Source organism: Podarcis vaucheri (assembly GCF_965113315.1).
Source record: "Podarcis vaucheri genome assembly, chromosome: 6".
Lineage (NCBI taxonomy): Eukaryota > Metazoa > Chordata > Lepidosauria > Squamata > Lacertidae > Podarcis > Podarcis vaucheri.
In genome coordinates, this window is record NC_138764.1 from 67,510,478 (window position 1) to 67,530,967 (window position 20,490).

Consider the following 20,490-nt stretch of genomic DNA (forward strand, 5'->3'; position numbering starts at 1 on the left):
GAAACACAGGTAGTGGCAGGAGTTGTGAAGCGCTGCTTAAATGCTGACAGCAGCTCCATGAAAAGCAGGATGCTGAAGGGAAAGTAGCAGGGAACTAATAAGTAAAAGGGAACAGAGGATGAAGGAATCAAAAGAAGAAAAATTTAACAGGAGGAAAAATGACAGTGAAAGTAGGAGAAAAGCCGGATTGGCTGCAAGTAGAACTAGAGGGAAGAACAATTCTGGATTGTTAAGCCCTGTGGGTGAGCCAGAAAGAGGCATTATAGTATAGCGTAGGTGGGTGAAAGGAACGACGCTACCGGAAAGGCAATATGACGTGTCTAAGTAGTATGTAACTACACTGCAGAATATAAGACAGAAAAGGGGTCCTGTGATGGAAAAAAAAGATGTCCAAGCCCCAGGGCCAGATTTAGGCTTGATGAGGCCCTCAGCTACTGAAGGTAATGGGGCCCTTTATATGTCCAGCTGTCTTTTGTCAAGAACAAATTGTCACTTTTGTGTGTGTGTTGAATATATGCTATATGGTAATTTATGGACCTAATAGGTATCTAAAGCCATTTTTTATTTGCGCATAACAAATAGGAGCCTACACAACACAAAACACTGTTGCTGTATGTAGGTTTTATTTTATTGTTTTTATCTCATATTTTGGAAATGTACATCCAGGTTTTTTTCCCTTTAATTTTTTTGGGGGCCCCCTAGAGAGTGGGGCCCTAAGCTATAGCTTGCTTACCTTATACGTAAATCCGGCACTGCCAAACCCTAGTATGTATTGTGTTTGGAACTAAGCATAGGTCCTGGGTGCCTGAGCATCCACAAAATTCCCCATGAAGGGGCCGGGGATCCACGAATTTTGGCGCCAGGGCCATTCACGCTGCATGGCACCCACGGCCCCTGGCACCCAGGTTGCCGGGCCATGTTGGCACTCCTGCAACTAAGGCTGCCATTCCATGTTCGCCTACTGTGGGGCGAATTCAGCGATCCATCGCATTCCCTGAGCACATCCAGGACGCCAGAGCGCAAGGCAAGTTGGTTGTTGCAACTGCTAGGAGAGCTCCTGTGAGCAACTTGCTCTGATGCGGGCTAGAATTTTAAGTGGAGAACCGTCGGTCAGCGCTGCTCCTCCCCACACCACCCGCGGGTGACCGCGTCCCAGCGGGGGCTCGCGATCTCTTCCCCCGGGCGATACCGAGCGCACTACGCGGCTCTTCTACCTACGTTTCCCACCCGCCAATCCCGAACGCGCGCCTTTGCCGCCGCCTCCAACCGGCATGCGCGCGGCTCTGGGGCCGTAAGGCCGGGAACCGATAACGGCGGAGACGGCTCCCTCTCTTCGCCCTCCTCCTAGAGTACCTTACCTGAAACCACGCTAGTGCTCACGCCCCTTGGCTGAAAAAAGCGCCGCCGCTCCCTTCCCCTCGAGTTGCTTCCCGGGCCCGCCACGTCGCCTTGCTTTTCCGTTGTGGTGCTTTCTGTTTTTCTGACTCTGGGTTCTCCTTGTTGTGCGATGGCGCCTCTTACAAGTTACTCCAGCGGGCCTTTGTTGTTGGCGTCGCCGCTGATGCTGTTGCTGCTGCTGTTTCTCTCGTTTTCCAGAGTTCGAGGTGGGGTGGGGTGTGAGGTAGGGTGAGGGGGTTCAATGCATTTCGGTAGTACCCCGCCTTGTTCAGACTATTGGCATATCTGCCAGATGAGCTGCCGGCCTCTTGTGTTGTTTTGGAAAGCTAAGCGCAAGAAAGCCACTTTCTGTGTATGGACTGAGAGGCCAGTTACTTCAAAACCTGTAAATTTCGCTAAAAGTTAAGGGTGTCCTTTTCTTGTTGCCTTCAAAACTTCATAAAACAGCAAACTGTCAAACGCTGAGGGTAAATGTGGTTGTTGCATATAACCTATCTTCAGATAAGAGGATTATACTTTAATTCTTGAAAAACTGAAGGTCATGGAATGGCAATAATAAATAGTTGTTGGGACCAACCAAAAGGTTACCGGCAAGGTTTCAAATGAGCTAGGATATTTGTTGGGGATGTGCCATGAATGCAACCCAGATTGGAGGAAGACAACATGGACTTTGTATGAATCTGCAAAATTATTTATTAGTTTCATCTACTCAAGATCCCTCAAGAATACAACACATTCACACAGGCTCTGCAGGGATATAATTATAAAAGGTAGTTGCTCTAACTAGATGGCCAGTCTGCTCACACAAAGGAATGGATAGAGCTGGCCAATGATGGAAGATTCACATTGCTCCTTGGCCTTCTGAGCTTTTTGCCCCCAAATGGCCCTATGATTTTTATACTTTAAGAATATTGCCTCTTGGTAACATGCCATATTGGTTCATTTTCCAGCCTTACTTTAAGTAAATAGACATAACTGTCCTAAAATATGGTATTATTCCAAGGAAAGTTCGGCAGTGTCATCTTTCTGGGAATGCTCCTTAATCTGCTATTTTAAGTCCTGTTTATTTAAAATAGCCACCATTAATTGGACCTGTTCCCTCTTTGCATCCTTTGCACAGAGCTCCCTCTGTCTCCTGTTAGTCATTAGATGGTGGTAGCAGGTGTGCCACCCATATGGTTCTCACAAGTCTGTTTAGATGAAAAGGCAACCACTTGCGGTATTTTCCATGTGAGTAGCAGGTGGTAAATAAGGCTTCCATCTGAACCTCACTTACCTACAAGCAAGCCCTTTAAAATTCGAGAGAGCTTACATCTGGTGAGACATAGTTATGATTACTCTATAAGTCTTAATGGTACTAGTCTTCTTCCAGCTGTCCTCTGCACATGAACTCCCAGAATCAATTGGAACATGGTCCTATAGATCCCAGTAGAGGAAAATGTCATAAAGATTTATGAATTATCCAGAGTTCTGCACTACAGTGAACCTTGTTTTCTCTCCCATAGCTTCAGAACTTCCTCTGAATTTTTATTTCCAGGTGATTGCGCCCATCTGCATGTAACCAATGCTAGCCTAAGGACTGGGAGTCCAAGAGACAGCTATCCTACTGGGACTGTTTTGCAGTACCGTTGTATCCCAGGTTATGAGCCTATTCCTGGACAGACTCTTTCTATTACATGTCTTGACACTTCAAAATGGTCAATAGAAAATCCTAGGTTTTGTCAAGGTAAGTTTCACTTAATTTTCTGAATATCTAAAACTGTTGAACAGCCACCTTAGATCAGACCAGTTATGTCAGTAACTTGCTTATGAACTGGAGGAGGTCCAAACATTGCAGAAAGTTAGGAAATAATAAAGGAGGCTTTTCTTTTGTAGAACATTGGAGACTTAAATCAGGGAAATGGAATATTCTGAGCATCACTCCTCCTAATGATGAACTCAAGTGGTGAATGCCCTTGGGTCTGTAGATACAATGTGCTTCTAAGAAACAAGAAAGAGCAATAGCATGCTTGAATGAACCCCAAAGTTTGCAGAAGTACCAGATATTTAAAAGGGAACTAAGGGGGTAAAAACAGCCCAGTGAAGCTTCGCTGCCTTAAACCGTAGGCAGGAGCTCCAGCTGGTCTTGCTGCAACACCCCCCCCCCCCACACACAGGCATGACGTGGCAGCTCCCATAAGCTCTTGGGCAAGAGTGGCGTCCAGCACACTTCCCTGTGCCTCTGAGCCTTCAGACTTCTTCCTGGCTCCAAGCAGAGTATCGCAGCAGTGGTGTGTGCCTTGTGTAGGTGCAATAAATCACAGTACATACGCAAGCTTCTTTCTAATCTTAAGAGGCTTTAATGAACAGCATAGCTGGGAGATCGAGCAGCCATCCTCCCGGTTCATCAGCCAAGCCACACCTTAGTAGGCTAGACAATACACAGAACTGTTTAACCCTGTAAGTTCTGATTCTCCTCACAGAACATAGCTGATGGGCTGTCCTTCCTGGGAGGTTTTTAAGCAGAGGTTGGATGGCCATCTGTCATGTATGATATAGTTGAGATTCCTGCATTTTTGGGTATTGGACTTGATGATCACTAAGTCACACTATACACTATAATATTGTGAAGGTGAGAGGTACCAACACTGTCACCTCTTCTCCAAAAGTAGGTGAGGAGGATGAATTGGAGGTCTCACCTTAAATAATGACTAGAAGCTGCTCCAGCCTGAAGCTTTCTCCACCATGGCAGATGAATAGTATGCTTACAAAACTACTGTACTTAAAAGTATAACTGTCTTAAAATTATTTGAACAAATATACCTTTGTTTTACCTATTGTCATAAATACAGGGGTGTGGGAGTACTATTACAACTTTATAGTAAACAAAATAGAGTTTTTAATGATCTCAGATGTCAACTTTTTGATACTGGATAGTGTCAGCAGTAGCAATCCAAAAACTTTGAACATCTATATGCCAGAGGCAACAAAGAAATAAGTGTACATAAAGCAAGAAATGGTCTCTCAACTGCTTTCAACTCATGAAGGAAAAAAGAAAGAACACTTAACGTCTGCATCCATCCCTAAAGATCACATTATTGTGAACCACCAGTAAAACTGGATATTGAATTATCCTTTAATGAATATAGTATTTCCAAGGACACTTTCAGACTGTCTCTATATTGCAGGAGGAAGTCAATTAAATACCAACAAATTCAGATAGCACAGTTGAAGTGTGCACCAAATCTGATTTTAAAAATAAATAAAAAATCTGGACATTTTGCAGTAAAGAATGTGACGGGGAATTGCACAGGTGATACTAAGATAATTTTTTTTGACACAATGCCGTATAACCTCTCCCCAAACATTTCCAAGGACACTTTCAGACTGTCTCTATATTGTAGGAGGGATTCAATTAAATACCAACAAATTCAGGTAGCACAGTTGACATGTATTTGGTTCTCTTGTGCACCAAATCTGATTTTAAAAAAAATTGGACATTTTGCAGTAAAGAATGTGACAGGGAATTGCACTGGAGATACTGAGATAATTTTTTTGATACAATGTCGTATAACCTCTCCCCAAACAAATCAGGATGACTGCTCAAACAGATCATCTGGAAGTGGCCTTGGTGTCTGTAGTGTACCCTTTTTATTTTATTTTTAAAGAAATCAAGGCTGCATGTGCTAATGCTTGTTTTGATTTTCCTGTTAGGAAGGCGATGTCCTACTATAAATTTAGAGAATGGCAGAATAGTAAAATCAAGAGACTTGCGACTAGGTGATGAAATAACTCTAGGCTGTAATGAGGGGTGAGTTGTAGGTCACCTTTTGTACCTACTTTGCTTTGTTTAGAACTCCTGGGAGGGGCTCGTCACACACATATATTAATTGTTAAAATATTAGGCTAGATTTTTGACATTAATTCTTATCTAGTTGTGTTGTTATTATACTCCAAATAAATTAATAAACACAAATAAGCAGCACCTAAGAACACGGGTGGCGCTGTGGGCTAAAGCCTCAGCGCCTAGGGCTTGCCGATCGAAAGGTCGGCGGTTCGAATCCCCGCGGCGGGATGCGCTCCCGCTGCTCGGTCCCAGCGCCTGCCCACCTAGCAGTTCGAAAGCACCCCCGGGGGCAAGTAGATAAATAGGTACCGCTTACCAGCGGGAAGGTAAACGGCGTTCCGTGTGCGGCTCTGGCTCGCCAGAGCAGCGTTGTCACGCTGGCCACGTGACCCGGAAGTGTCTTCGGACAGCGCTGGCCCCCGGCCAATAGATGTGAGATGGGCGCACAAACCCCAGAGTCTGTCAAGACTGGCCCGTTTGGGCAGGGGTACCTTTACCTTTACCTTTAAGAACAGGTCTACCATTTCTGGTTGATTTGGTAACTGAGCAACAGCAACCTCTGGCTTCTGAGAAATGTGTATTCAGGTCTTTCATTTGGTTATTTCTCAGTGTGTAGAACTGTCTTTCAATGCTGGCATCTGGATGTGTTTCCACTCACTGATGAAATCCCCGGTTCTTTCCCTGACTCCTTTTAATCCTTGCAGCCCTTAATTAAGTGCACTGCTGCTTCAAGCAAGTTCACAGTTCTCTGTTCATTTCTCTAAAAATAAAATAAAATAAATATGCTAGAATAACTATATTACAGGGTTTTCATATGCCCCTCTAACTTCCCGTTCTCTCCAGCAAAATAGACATCATAATATTTTGCAGAGTTCATGTGATCCACACTTTCTCAACCACAGCTCTGCCCCCTATGATATGGTGTGATAATCATGGATTTTATCTACAATGGTGTTCTACAATCCCTTCTCCAGCAAAGTAGACACAATAATATCTTGTGTAATCCACACTCTCTCAGCCAGACACCCTGCGATATGGTGTAATAATAGTGGATTTTGTTTATAATCGCTTTGGGAAAGTAATTTTCTTAATGGCAATAAACTCAAGTGGGGTGGGATAGCATTTTAATGACATAAGGTCTGTTGGGAAGATAATGAATTCCTGCCTTTACTGCTCCCTTTTGTTTTTGAGGTCACACACTACTCCCCCATCATAGCTGAATGTCAATCCTGGATTGGATACTTGAATTGTGTTTCAAGTACTTCACCTTGAATTGAGGAAGTCCACTATGATGAAATTTGAAAGCCTAGGTTGCTGCTTACAAAGGCACTATGTCCAAGCTACTGGCATTTTTATGTTGGTATCACTTTTTCTGGGCACTCTTTAACAAAGAGATAATTCCTGTATCTGGAATTAAATTAAACTGCTAGCTTGTCTCAACCTTGACTGAGAGCACCCAGAGAAAGGGCTTTTTCAGTTGCCCCACCTTTAGAATCCTCTCCTCAGGAAGTTTCCCCTGGTCTCATTTTCACATTGTTTTAGCAGCAAGTGAAGACCGCTTTACCAGGTCTCATTCAGTGTTGTTTGAACTGGCTTCAATCCTACTGTTATTATATTCTTGCTGCTGTGTTGTTTGTAACTGCTTTTGAACTGGTAGTGGTTGATTTTATTTTTTTCTGTTTATGTCAACTAGCGCAGTGGTGACTCTGTAGAATGGGATATAGTCTAAATAAAGCAAGTGTACTAGATAAGAAATATGCTCTATCCGCACACTTTATGTCCCGTGCATTAAAATACAAGATTTGTCTTTCTCTTTAGGTACAGAATGGTAGGCCTAAATACTCTTCGATGTATCCTTATAAACAACAACGTTAATTGGAATAGAGACCTTCCACTTTGCCAACGTAAGATGAGCTAGTTTGAATTTATTATGTGTGAGCTCAATGTGTTACTGTGTTACTTTGTTTATTGCAAAAGTGTAACCAATATACAGAGTTCAAGATATTTTCTGATCATGTACCATATACACACCGTCATGGTTGTTGCCAACTAGCTGACTTCACCTACAGCTTTCCCCAGAGCAGGAAATTGGTGTTCTGAAATAACCCATTTGTTTGCAAAATCACACATAAATGGGAACTGATGGAATTGGTATTAGATCAAGGAGAAGTCGTGTGCATAAGGAATTGCTGAAGTCATTCAAACCATTGCCATTCCCTACAAATGGATATATTGTTAATCTGGAACTCTACAGAGCCTGTCCATTAAGCCACTTTTCAACGTTTCTTGGAACAGAAACGATTTCTTCCGTTTAATTTAGCATTTAAGTTTTAGTGGAAGCATCTTTGCTTCATTGTTCTTATTCAGACAAGAGAATCTAAGGGAGTAAAACAGTGCAAACAGAACGTGTGCATTGCACTAATCCCACATTGTGCTCACTGAGCCACTGGTGAAAGGGGTTAGTTTGGGGAGCACCAGAAGGTCATCATCTCTGTGGTTTTTCATATGGGAGCAGGGGAGAGAATCATGTATACCACCTTGAACTCATTGGAGGAAAGGTGAGACAAAAATATAATATGAAATGAAATGAATTAAAAAATTAAAAATTAATTTGGCTACAGCAGATTCCATAATGCTTCAACATTTTTTACCTATTTTTTGGGGCTCACTTTTTGGCCTGAGTGCTTAACACTTAACCATGGCCTCTGAGGAGCCTGAATTTGAATCATCCATTGGTTGCCCTATATAACTTGTGGGGACTTACATACTCTTGGAATTAGAGTTTCACCTGTGGGTGGATTGGGGAGCAATTGGGTCAGATCCCCCTGAATTACTGGAAACCTCCTGGAACATCATTTGCCTTTTCATCTAAAGCAGTCTCTTCTGGGCCTCTTTACATACCTTTCAAGTAGTTTTCTGCATGCGGAGGTTCTCTCCCCGCTCCCAGTGGTTTTCAGGGGTTCATCCTTTATTACATCATTTAAAAATACTTTTCATTAATTAAAAAAACTATGGAATTCAGCAAATTTATTTGACCTACAAACAAATATGGTTGATAAAGTGACTTAGGGCATTCACATACTCTCATTGCTTTCCCTTGGTATAATAGGGTCCTTGTTTTTGTAACCTTTCCTTGTCTGACCATTCTGTCTATGGTATATACAGTTTTAGTCACTTCCTTTCATGCATTCACATACCTGTGGTTTATCTATTTTGGTTTTATGTCATGTATGAATTTGTTCGAGAGCGATATGAAATTGTATATGGACTATGTATATTGTCATTAAATCCCATTTGATACCCTGCATTTTGGGGTCAGCCTTTATTATTTTTCTGTGCACAGCTGTGACGGCAGCCCTGTCTCCATAGGCATGCATGAGGGGAAATAAAGGCCAATAGTAAGGAAGCTGAGGCCACAGCCCCCCCCCCCCCCGCCGAGCATTCCTTGCTCTGAAGGTGGCACTGGGGCTTTGACAGCTCCCTCTGTGAAGCTTCAAGGCTAGCTTGCTTCACAGAAGATCTAGTTTGCTTTTGAGGAGGTTGCAATACCTACACTCCTAATACATAAAGTCCACTTTAGTTCAGTGTTTGGGTGACAGCTAAAATGGATGCTCAGGTCTTGAATTATGAGAAGATTACTTCATAAAGTGGAACATCTTTTCCATGAAAATAACTTTAGTCCAAATGCAATGCTAACAGAGATGCTTTTACAGTTGTCGTCCTACTGAACAGTTAATGTTGCTTTTGATCCCCAGGAATCCCCTGTTTCCCCCCTCCTAAGATTGACAATGGTCAACACAGTGAGTCAATCGATGGACATTATGACTATGGCGCAACAGTGACGTACACTTGTAATGCTTATTACTCACTTATTGGAAGCCGTACTATTACATGTTTAGTGGCTGCAGATGGTGTAAACGGAGAGTGGCGTCCAGCTGCACCTGAATGTAAAGGTGATGGAAACTAATGTTTGGTACCTTTCCTGTACTATGTTAATGTCCTTTGGCGAACAGGGGCAGGAAAAAGTAAATCCTTCTTGGAATTTGCTAACTTTGCAGTCTGCTAAGCACTGTCCTGCTGCTGTTCAGCCTGTGAGGTTTTCAGTGGGATTGCAAGTGATTCAGTGTGGGAGATGCCCACATTGCAGTTCCCCCTCAATGAGTTGCTTGTTTTAACCTGAGTCATTTTCAGAGGAGCTTATGGTCTGGTCCAATTAAAATAATCACTATTATGTCCCACTGAGAACAAAGGAACCTAGATTTGGTTGTGAGCTATGTATTTGATTAATTTCATTTGGACTTAATCATTGCCTTTAGGTTGCTTTGCTCAGGGTGCTAGGAAGAATAAAAACAATATAAATATAATGTTTCCTGCAACAAATGGAGGAGTATTAAGTAGTAATTGTTATCCTTTATAGTTTTAGATTTGTTTGGCTTTCTACATTCTAAGATCTATCTGCGCAGGAATTTTGATAATGCCTGTCTCTGAAGTAGTTTATAGACCTGTAGAAATTTAGTTGGATTGAAATTATATATTTTAATTGGCTTAATTAGTTATTTGAAGTCACCAGAAGTGTGTCCACCTATTCATAAAATAAAATAAATCCCAAACAGGTGTGCTAAGAATTTACTTCCAAACCACCCCTTAATGGTTCATGCCTAGGTGAAGAAATAACACCTTAAAGCAAAATGCAACCAAGAGAGCTATACAAGCTCAGCATCTGGTAGGGACCCAGTTTATTAGAGGAACCATTGCAGTAGGGAAGCCTCTCTAAACCAGAACCACCAGTTAGGAGAACTGCTTCAAAGGCACATTCTACCAAAGCTTTTACAAGATTTTCCAAACACAATACATTATTAGCCAATAACACTCATACGTAAAGAGAGGTCACAGGTCTTGCTCCTCTATATTATCTTTCATTCATTATCTTGAGTACCCCCATACTCTGGAGCCTCAGGAATCATATTTCATCCACTTATCGTCCATCTTCCATGACAACCAGACCATTAAAATGTCCTTAACATACTATTCCTGTAGCTTCCCATGTTTTGGAAGACTCAAGGTAAGAGCAGCCTATATTCTAAACATCCTAAACATTTGTGCTGATAAACTATGCAAACAATTTTTGAGAGAGAAATATATAGGAAATTTGTAGTTCAGAGGTTCACATAAGGTATCAAGAATACAGGAATTGAACCATTCATTGATACATAGCTTTTACATAGAGAATAAATGCAAAATAAACATACAGTGGTACCTTGGTTCTCAAACTTAATCCGTTCTGGAAGTCTGTTCCAAAACCAAGGCACACTTTCCCATAGAAAGTAATGCAAAATGGATTAATCCGTTCCAGACTTTTAAAAACAACCCCTAAAACAGCATTTCAACATGAATTTTACTATCTAACGAATCCATTGATGAAAGCAATAATCAACGTACTGTACTATAAAATAAATTAGGCAGTACAGTGGTACCTCGGGTTACATACGCTTCAAGTTATATACGCTTCAGGTTACAGACTCCGCTAACCCAGAAATAGTGCTTCAGGTTAAGACCTTTGCTTCAGGATGAGAACAGAAATCGTGCTCCGGCGGAAGCGGGAGGCCCCATTAGCTAAAGTGGTGCTTCAGGTTAAGAACAGTTTCAAGTTAAGTACGAACCTCCGGAACGAATTAAGTACTTAACCTGAGGTACCACTGTATTGTAGATGATTAAAAAAAATAAATGTTTTTTTAAAAAAATTCTTACCTGCACTGATGATAGTCATTGTTTGGATGGGGGGGAGGTGTTATCCATTTCCACAGTCATACAATCAATTAGTAGCTAAACTGGGTTCCACACAATCACAAAAACAAATTAACCGAAAAAGCCACAACAAAAACACAAAATAAATAGCAAAAACAAAAGCACCTAATTTAATCCGTTTTGGAAGTCCATTTGACTGGTTCGCACAGAACAGCAGCCCATGATACAACAAACCACAAGTAAAATTCGAATTTTTCCACAGACAAATAAGCAAACCTTTGTTTTGTTTTCCGGGCGCTCTTCCTTCCTATCTTTGCAGTTTGGCGACTGTCTGAGGTGGGATGGCTAAACAAGCCACGGTTAAGAAAAGGGTGCTGGGTGCACCTGTAATGCAAATCCACAATTTAAATTTTATATGCTAACATCAGACTGTAGTTTATTGGCAATAGTTAAGTCCTTGTGCAAGCTTTAGCAAGCCATAGTTTAAATAACAAGTATATTTCTAAATGCTGTTCTTTTCAGTGGTCGTATGCCGTAGACCTGACATAAAAAATGGAAGAATAACAACTGCGTATAAGCCTGCGTACACCTATGGAGATCGTATAATATCTGCATGTAATCGTGGATACACTCTGGTGGGGAATGACAGTAGTGTATGTGAGGCTAACAATGCCTGGCAACCTCCTATTCCAACATGTGTTAGGCGTAAGTATCTTCCTACATTTAAATGGGTTCCTTGGGAAGAATCACAGGGTATAAATTCAATAAATAAATGTCCATAGAAAACGGGAGATACGTAGCCGCTCCAGCAACATATCTCTATTTCCTCACATCCAGAAACGCAAGAAGGGCTTTTACTCTTGTTAGAAGCTCGGTCTTGCCCTCACCAGTTCTGGAAGGCTTCTATAGAAGAATCCTGTACGCACAGAGACTTTGCGCCTGCCCATTAGGGGAAATAGGAAGCCCTGAATATATATATATATTTAGATGTCCTTTTTATGTTGAGATCTGTAGAGCAGGCTTGCCGATCTTTCAGACAAGTCTAAACTTAATTCTCTCTTCTTAGGCAAAGATCACAAGACAACCTGGCTGGTAGCCAGATTCTGTGCCCAGATTTGTAGGCACAGATCATCCTCTAGAATAAAATAGCTCACTAGGGAAATGCTGAAGTTGCCCTTTGGGTCAATTTTTTTATGGTAGCCCAAATCTCAGTTGTATGGGTGTATGTATATATCTCAATTTTAACTCATGAGTTATTGCTGCAATCTGCTCCGATTGTATATTTTATCTTTATGAACGCTGTTTTTATTGTGTTATGTTACGGGAGCTGGTCTTTCACTGTAATAAAATCTAATCCAATAAATAAATGTCAGAGCTATTGTGTTGCACTTTAAAGCAGATCATCCTTATTTCTTTGCCCCCTCTCTTTTCTGCTAGAATCCACCACCACCACTGTTGCCACCATCCGTCCAAGTGGAAGTACCAAAAAAACAACTTCTAGCAGACGTGAGTTAGAAAAATGTGACTTAAATATGAGATATTAAAGTCAGGATTATCTTACTCCATGTATGCTAATAGGATATATAAGATTTCATAATGAAACCTCTTGGTGGCAGCATGGATGGGGCTCTGTTGTTTTCCTGACTTCTTGGGTCACAGCCACTTACCAAGAAGGGGGAGGAGTGAGGAGAGGGGATTACTGCATCTGGTGGACCTCACTCCTCCTCATCCAGTAACAATCCCTGATATTGGTTAGTGATTTCGCTCTTTCACCACCTGCTCCATCTGTCTGGGCCAGTGACTCACTCGTTGTTCCTGCTGGGGCCGCCTGCCACCAGGGGGCAGGAAGACCAAGGGGCAGAAGGAGTTTTCTCCTTCATCCCCACCCCCTGCCATATTCACCCACAAAAGAAAGCCCAAGTTTTGAAGTGCAATCTTCCTTCTTTTGGTGGTGGCAGCAATGTGGGCATGGCAGTGACTTCTTCCTGGGCCACTTGCTTGCTTTGCTCACTTCACCAGCCTACTCAGACATTTCTCTCTTTTGTTCTGTCCTGTCTTCCGCATCAGTGGTAGCATCAGTAATGGTAATCTTTGACTGCCCACGTGCACTCTGTTACCTGCCCAATGATGGACAAGTACTAGAGGAAAAATGCAGATAAAATGAGATGTTGAAGAAAAGTTGGCCTATAAAAAATTCAAAATATAAGTAACATCAGATTATTATTATTATTATTATTATTTTAAAAAACTATTTTAACTTTCTAAAGCTGATTCCAGAGACTGAGACCATAGAGGACCTGGTGTCCTGAGACCATATGGCACCCTATACGGACCTTTCTGACTCCTAATTTTGAAAGAACACATAAATGCAGAGCAATCAGCACTTGAAAGTTGATATAAATCTCTTTACACAGCTCGTCCAACCACTGGAGGTGGTGGTGGTGGAGGAGGAGAAGGAGATGGAGGAGGAGGAGGAGGAGGAGGAGGAGGAGATGAAGGAGGAGGAGGAGATGGAGGAGGAGGAGTAGATTATGATGGAGGAGGAGGAGACGATGACCTAAACCCAGAAAATGGTAAACAATTGCTTTTCACTGTTATGAGTTGATGTGGAGAGTGACCAAGGAGTAAGCTTATGGATAGAACCAGAGTGGAGGAAATGGACCCTTGTCAAGAACTGGGGGGCGGGTGCGGGTGCTGTGGTGTTTGTTATTGTAATGATCTGTATTTTTAATAGGTCTCTCTCTCTCTCTCTCTCTCTCTCTCTCTCTCTCACACACACACACACAGAGAGAGAGAGAGAGAGAGAGAGAGAGAGAGAGAGAATTTAATTGTTTTTACATGACTTTTTAAAGCTGTTACCATTTTATCTATAAGCTGCCTTGACTCCCTGTCTGGGAAAAAAGCATGATATAAATAAATATAAAAATAACAATCCCCCCCCTCTTTTGTATAGGACCTACAAACAAACCACTGACAACTCCCCTCTTTTTTATAGGACCAGGTCCACAGACAACGCTTCCTCCAGACGATATAGGTACAGCGGAAAGGTGGTAGTGACAGCAAATTTATAAGCTTGTTTTTAGATTCGGTATAACACTTCTAATGAGTGTGGTAGCTTTTTAAAAACAGGAAATGGTTTTGAGCTGAGAATGGGAAGTTGCCTTCCACCCAGACAGTTGGTAGCTTGCTCATTATTGTCAACTCAGACTGGTAGCAAGTCTCCAGGTTTTCAGACAGGGGACATCCTGGGCGCTACCTGGAGATGCTGGGCAGTGAACCTGGGACCTTCCATATATAAATATTCATTCTTATGTATTTATCTGTCTTGTGAGTACCCTTCCTCTGCATTGGCGAGGGCTCATTAATCTGATCCGCCCCCCTGAGACTTAATGGAATTTGATGGGTTCTTCTGGGGTATTTTGTAGTAGGCAGCCAACAGTCCTCCTGAGACCTTAATCTCACATTGGAATAGGGAGATACAGCGGGCTTTCAGCATAATTGCCCCTGTATGCTTTCTCTGGCACTGTTGAGCCCACTTTGCTGCCTGGCTTTCTGCGGTACTTGCAGCAGTGAAGCAGGCTGGATGACAACTAGAGTGCAGGAGATGTAAGGCTCCATATGAAGTTAACCATTCACATGTTGGAGTGTATGGCAGTGAAAGCTACAAAGGCTTATTTTCCTGTCTTGTTATTGGCATGTACAGCTCTGAACAACTTGGAACCAGGGAAAACCTTACCTTGTATACTGCTGCCAGGACACTTTGACCCTCAGGAGATACACTCTCAGTAGTGCCATGTTCTGCTGAGGTTCATCTTATGTCTAATAAGACCAGGGGCTTTAGTGTGGCAGCACCTGCCCTTTGGATTACGCTTCAAGTGAACATCAGGCAGCCGTCTTGTCATTTAGGCAGCTGCTTAAAGCTTGCCTATTCACTCAGCCTTTCCTTGGAAGGTGATTCAGCTGTGTTGCTATATTAACTTTGTCTACAGATTTGTGATACATTTTGTATTTGTTTTATGGGTGTAAGACACTTAAAATTACATTTGTATGCTCAGACTTTTTTGACTAAATATTATTCTACTTCAATTCTATATATATCTCTGACATTGTTTATTGTTTGCTGCTGATTTTATTTTAGTTTGTTTATATTTTAATACCTACTAAAATGTTTAACATGTTTAACATTTTAGTATTGAATTTTATTCTATAAACTGGTTTGGGATGTTTAGAAGGGAAGAGGCTTAAATAAGTAATTAGAATGTGTGTGAATTATTTAAACGTGGGAACCCCATTTCTTGGTTCCGGCGAAATACCTCTAAATTCAGTCTTCCATTGTGTACTGGAGTAGATTATTTCCAGTTATTAGTTGTACTATATTTTATTCAGTGTGTGACACACACAAATGCATACAGGCATAGAAAGAGAGAGAGCACACTACGATCTGCCACAATTACATTGCTTCAAATTTTAGCTCACACTTTTTATTTACTTCTTTTCTAGAATCTGACAACACCGCAACAATTATTATTGGTAAGCTATTACAAGCTATTACAGAGCAAGTTACTTCGCTGCTATTGTACTTTCATGCCTTGTAGTAATGTGTGTTTCCTTTACCTTTTACTCGAGTTTTGGTTTAAATGTTGAAGACTCCTACTTGGAGAAGATGTTGATTCTTTTTCAAATATGCTTAGGCTGCAAACTTTTCTCCAAGATCTGCTGTTTATTTATTTATTTGGTGAGGCCAGCTCTGCTTCCTCCCCTATCTTTGCTCCTGTAATGTACATAGCTGTCTCCAAATTCAGCACAGACTTCCCCCATGCTGTGACTTTTAATGTTCTTGCACCTGGGTGTTACTGGTGCTTTAAAAAATTCCTCAGGAGTGAGGGTGTTTTGAGCTCAGGCATGCCAACTCCAGGGGGCCTAGTGTTGAGGTGGCTGTGTGTGTGAGACGCATCGCAGGGCTAATGGCCAGCTCCTTCAGAGTGCTTGGTCTCCTCCGCTGCTCGTGCATGGCATGCGATACGTGTGACATCAGAAGAAGAAGAAGAAGAGTTTGGATTTGATATCCCGCCTTTCACTCCCCTTCAGGAGTCTCAAAGCGGCTAACATTCTCCTTTCCCTTCCTCCCCCACAACAAACACTCTGTGAGGTGAGTGGGGCTGAGAGACTTCACAGAAGTGTGACTGGCCCAAGGTCACCCAGCAGCATCACACGCATGCCGGGACCCCCTCAGTCTTGGGGGCAACCTGGTGACTCTGCTTCAGCTTCACACACTGCTTCGGTTGGAGAGTTGCTCTTTGAATGTCATTAGGGCCACTAAGTCTGCAGACATCTGTTAGGGGCAGGAAGAACTCGTTGCTGCAATCAATCTCTGAGGACAACTGCACATCTGCCCCAAAAGGGGGTAACTGCAGATGTACAGTGGACTCGCTGCTCAAGGTATATATGTGCCAAGTAACTCATCCACTCGAGTGGCTTTAATGTCCATTGAGCATTACAAGGTAAGAAGAAGAAGAAGAGTTTGGATTTGATATCCCGCCTTTCACTCCCTTTAAGGAGTCTCAAAGCGGCTAATATTCTCCTTTCCCTTCCTCCCCCACAACAAACACTCTGTGAGGTGAGTGGGGCTGAGAGACTTCACAGAAGTGTGACTGGCCCAAGGTCACCCAGCAGCTGCATGTGGAGGAGCAGGGAAGCGAACCCGGTTCCCCAGATTACGAGACTACCGCTCTTAACCACTACACCACACTGGCTCTCAACAACTTGTCTTGTGACTTCTATTAATACTATTGCTTTTCCTCAACACAAAAATAATTACTTTGTCTTATTAATTGGTACTACGGCATATCACTGGATTTATTTCTTTTTTCCCTTCAAGGATTGGTCCTGGCTATTTTAGTTGTGCCTTGTCTAATTGTTGCATTTTGGAAATACAGATCGTCCATGAAAACTAGGTGAGCCAGCCCAAGAGCAGCTGTCCCTGATTCTCCGTTGCCTTCTTGGTTGCCGAGTGAGCTACCATATGCTTCTTGACTTCACTTTGCCTTCTACTTTGCTCACACTTTCCGCATACATGTGCTTAGTGTTCAGAAAGGGATTGCACATTTTTTGTTGAACAGTTGCACTAATCTGCTACCACAGAATAAAAGCACAGTAATTTTTCTAGAATGGGTAGTCAGTATTTTATCCCATTTGGTGTTCTGATGTGACAGAAATGGTCTGTCTCCATTTACATCAGCTGTCCATCCTAATGCTGACTTCACAATGACTATTCTGGCCCTGAAAATCTTGAAATCTGCTATTAAATAAAGTTATAAAACATTCCGTATTATACTGGGGCCACCAAGGGTACTTGCAGTTTGTGGTTATTACTTTCAGAAATAGTAAGCAGAGGCGGAGCTAGCCGCTCCAGGACCCGGAGTGGCCCGCAGGGGTGGGGCTAGCCGCCCGCGGAGGTGCGCCTGCAGTAGGAAGCGTCCCAGGGGGGTACGCTGGCAGCAGTGCGCGTCCCATGGGGACGATGTCACCCCCCTCAGGGATGACACCAGGGATGGGCTGTACCCACCTTTCTCCGCTACTGATAGTAAGAAAATGGATTTGTTGAATAGTTCTGTCTAAAGGCAGTAATGTTTTGTTTTGATTTTCCCCCTAGAAGAATCTAGGCCAATGCTATAATCATTCTAAACCAACAATTTGCAGCAATAACTTATTCTGCACATTTCTCTCGCATGGCTTTTCTTTCTTTATTTGTATCCAGGGCTTTCCATTTTTGTTGTAGCATTGTATGCATGATTTTACTGTTTAGATATGATGCATATATCTTCCCATCGCTTTGTGAGTGCTAATTAAGCTGTTTCCATAGATTAATACAGAAATTATTTACTCATTATGAATATCCAGTGCAATAATTTCTGTCCCAGGTAGGTTACATGTCTTTTAAGTCTTCTGTGGGATTCAGATTTGATACCAAAGCATGCTGATTGTTTTGTCAAAGGCAAGAGTTCTGTTTTATGCAGAGGCAATAACAACCCCAATAGAGAAAAGGGCAGGCTCATCTAAGAGGAATCTGTTAGTAGTTACTATTTTCTATAGTTAGTGTGTTAGTCTCCCACTCTTATATCTGTTTTGTTTATATAATCCTAATTCACATCATCTGCTTTACTTCTAATATCCTGCAGTTGCCAACAATCAGTGCATTACTTCTGAAACTTCTGAAATTTATTTTCTTGTCCAAGAAGCAACAGCATGGCTACTGTTTCAGTGTGAAAGTTACTTACAATACTTTTAAAATTTGAATAACATGAAGTGGAATGCAGATGTATTTGTGTGTTGCTTTTTTCCTTCCTGACAGGAAAACAAAACAAAACGATATAATGTTTGGAACATAGGTATTAATTTTAAATATTTTATTTTATTTTTACAGAGTACCCGAAGCTCCTTCTAGTCCTGCTCAATTTGACAAGTCGGTATCAAAATCTGGATTGGAAGCCAAAGGTTCTCAATTGAACAAGGTTTCTTCAGTAAACCAGTAATCCAGCACCCTTCCAGTTGATCCTAACAGTTCTAATTTTTATAACAGGAAATGAGAATTAAGGGAAGGACTATGTGAAAAGTCAAAGCCTTTTTCATTAAGAACTGGCCATCCAGCTACTTGAAGCATGAAGCAGTACTGGGCCCCAACACAACTCTCATCATTTGCTCTTACTTTTGCATAGAACTGGGTTCCAGCTTCCCTTGAAGAACATCTCTTTAAGTGCCTTAATCAAATACATAGCCAAGCAGAACTGACTGTGTATCTACACTGGCAAGGTGCATTATTATTTCTTCAAACATTGTAAAGATGTCATGGGTTCTGTGTAGGAAATGTGAAATATTACCATTTGTTTCCTAGAATCTTGTTCATCTCATGAAATGGAGGGGGCAAGTGTAGTTGTTAAAATTTACCAAACTTTTGACTTCCTCATGCATAATTCTAAAAACTGCCTTGATTTCCTTACAGGATTTTCAAAAGTGTAAACAACAGTAATATGTGCCTAATATGATATGTGCCTGTGTGTGTGTGTGTGTGTGTGTGTGCGCGCGCGCCTATATACACGCACACACACACACATATATATATATGGTCATAGGCAAACAAAAGCTCTGCATCCTTAACCGAAAAATCCAGGAACACTTTTACAACACCTTAATTTCAGTGGGAACAAGTTAAGTAATATAACTCTCCCATTAAAATCAATTAGAGTGAAAGTGCAGTGCTTCAGATAGCTGAATTAAAGCTTGCTATATTCATGAAGGTATTTTGTTTGTTATACACTGTTTTTTAAAATCTAATTGTGCATCTTTATTTATTTAAATTGATTAAATATGTATAGAGAAGAAAAGTTGTTTATCTTAGAATGCGTGCAAATAAATTGAAATGTTGAATAAAAGACATTAAGTATTATCACTAGCTTTTCTACTCCCAATGTGATTATGCAGTACAGCTTGGGTTGATATAGCTAATGCTACATAGCTGTTTCAAATCACTTTCTGGCTACGCATAGATACACAATGCAGTGAAGATACAGTGGTACCTCAGGTTACAGACACTTCATGTTACAGACTCCGCTAACCCATAATTCGTACCTCAGGTTAAGAACTTTGCTTCAGGATGAGAACAGAAATTGTGCGGCGGCGGCAGCAGTAGGAGGCCCCATTAGCTAAAATGGTAACTCAGGTTAAGAACAGTTTCAGGTTAAAAATGGACCTCCAGAACGAATTAAGTTCTTAACCCGAGGTACCACTGTAGATGTTTGTGGGCGGGTATTTAACTTCTCCATTAGAGCACCTAGCCAGGCATTTTGTGCACTCTTTTTTCTTATGCAAAGCCTCACGAGATGGTGCCTTGAACAGAAGGGAGTGTTCTCAGTATCTCAGGTGGGCCCTAGTATCTCAAGTGTTGCTGCTGATCAATGCTAGGTCGGTGAATGGCAAAACAGCCATCGAGGAGTTGATCTGGGATGAGCATACTGGCCTGCCTTGTGTTACAGAGACCTGGTTGGATGAACTGGCAGGTAAGTAACCTCTCAGCTTTGGCCACTAGAATTATCTGTACAGCAGGAGGCAAAATCAGTGCGGTGGGGAAGCAGAGCTGCAACGGTCTATCATGATTGCATCTCCCCTGACCAGGTGCCCTTTCTCCCAGTTTGTTGGGTTTAATTGTATGCATCTGAAGATGGGTGGCTGGGACAAAATAGGGATTCTGCTGCTGTACCCTGGGGCTCACAGTCTCCCTCAGCTAGCCAATGAGGTCTTGGGGTTGGTGCTGGAGTCCTCCAAGGTTGTGCTAGGGAACTTTCATTCATGTGTAGATATCTCTGTCAGAAGCCCGACTGTCCCAAGTAATTTCTGGCCCTACTCATGCATCTGGGCGCACTCTGGACTTGGTATTCTGTGCAGAATTGGATGATGGTGGTCTTAGAGTGCAGGAACATTCTATAGCTCCATTGTCATGGTTGGATCACTACGGAGTTCAGACTCGC

General features: G+C 42.0%; 2 protein-coding genes and 1 long non-coding RNA gene across 4 annotated transcripts in view; 2 read left to right on the top strand and 1 right to left on the bottom strand.

The window, feature by feature from the left end:
- Window positions 1-20,490, bottom strand: part of LOC309535373 — a 214,986-nt gene that overhangs the window by 49,981 nt on the left and 144,515 nt on the right. The window lies entirely within an intron of this gene.
- On the top strand, window positions 1,187-11,934 carry LOC309535353 (C4b-binding protein alpha chain-like). Of its 2 annotated transcripts, none has more exons than XM_082228383.1 (7): window positions 1,187-1,604; window positions 2,936-3,124; window positions 5,092-5,188; window positions 7,043-7,128; window positions 8,980-9,177; window positions 11,492-11,674; window positions 11,807-11,934. In XM_082228383.1, exons 1-7 carry the CDS (start codon window positions 1,508-1,510, stop codon window positions 11,917-11,919), a joined length of 963 nt encoding a protein of 320 aa, XP_082084509.1. In that variant the 5' UTR covers window positions 1,187-1,507; the 3' UTR covers window positions 11,920-11,934. The 2 variants fall into 2 exon arrangements, with proteins under 2 accessions (XP_082084509.1, XP_082084508.1); XM_082228382.1 differs by lacking the exon at window positions 1,187-1,604 and adding an exon at window positions 2,004-2,168.
- LOC309534699 (uncharacterized protein) lies at window positions 12,131-19,400 on the top strand (the record flags this gene model as incomplete). The annotated part of the gene is made up of 8 exons (XM_082227006.1): window positions 12,131-12,150; window positions 12,369-12,475; window positions 13,384-13,410; window positions 13,462-13,542; window positions 13,965-14,003; window positions 15,470-15,499; window positions 16,848-16,923; window positions 18,393-19,400. 8 exons carry the CDS (start codon window positions 12,131-12,133, stop codon window positions 18,499-18,501), a joined length of 489 nt encoding a protein of 162 aa, XP_082083132.1. The 3' UTR covers window positions 18,502-19,400.

What these genes read in the sequence shown, in the direction of transcription:
- LOC309535353 (XM_082228382.1), top strand. Translation starts at nt 2,024, where the DNA reads ATGTGCCATGAATGCAACCCAGATTGGAGGAAGACAACATGGACTTTG. An exon ending in AAATCCTAGGTTTTGTCAAG is followed by an intron (nt 3,125 to 5,091) that starts GTAAGTTTCACT and finishes TTTTCCTGTTAG; the next exon opens with GAAGGCGATGTCCTACTATA. An exon ending in TATTCCAACATGTGTTAGGC is followed by an intron (nt 11,675 to 11,806) that starts GTAAGTATCTTC and finishes CCTCACATCCAG; the next exon opens with AAACGCAAGAAGGGCTTTTA.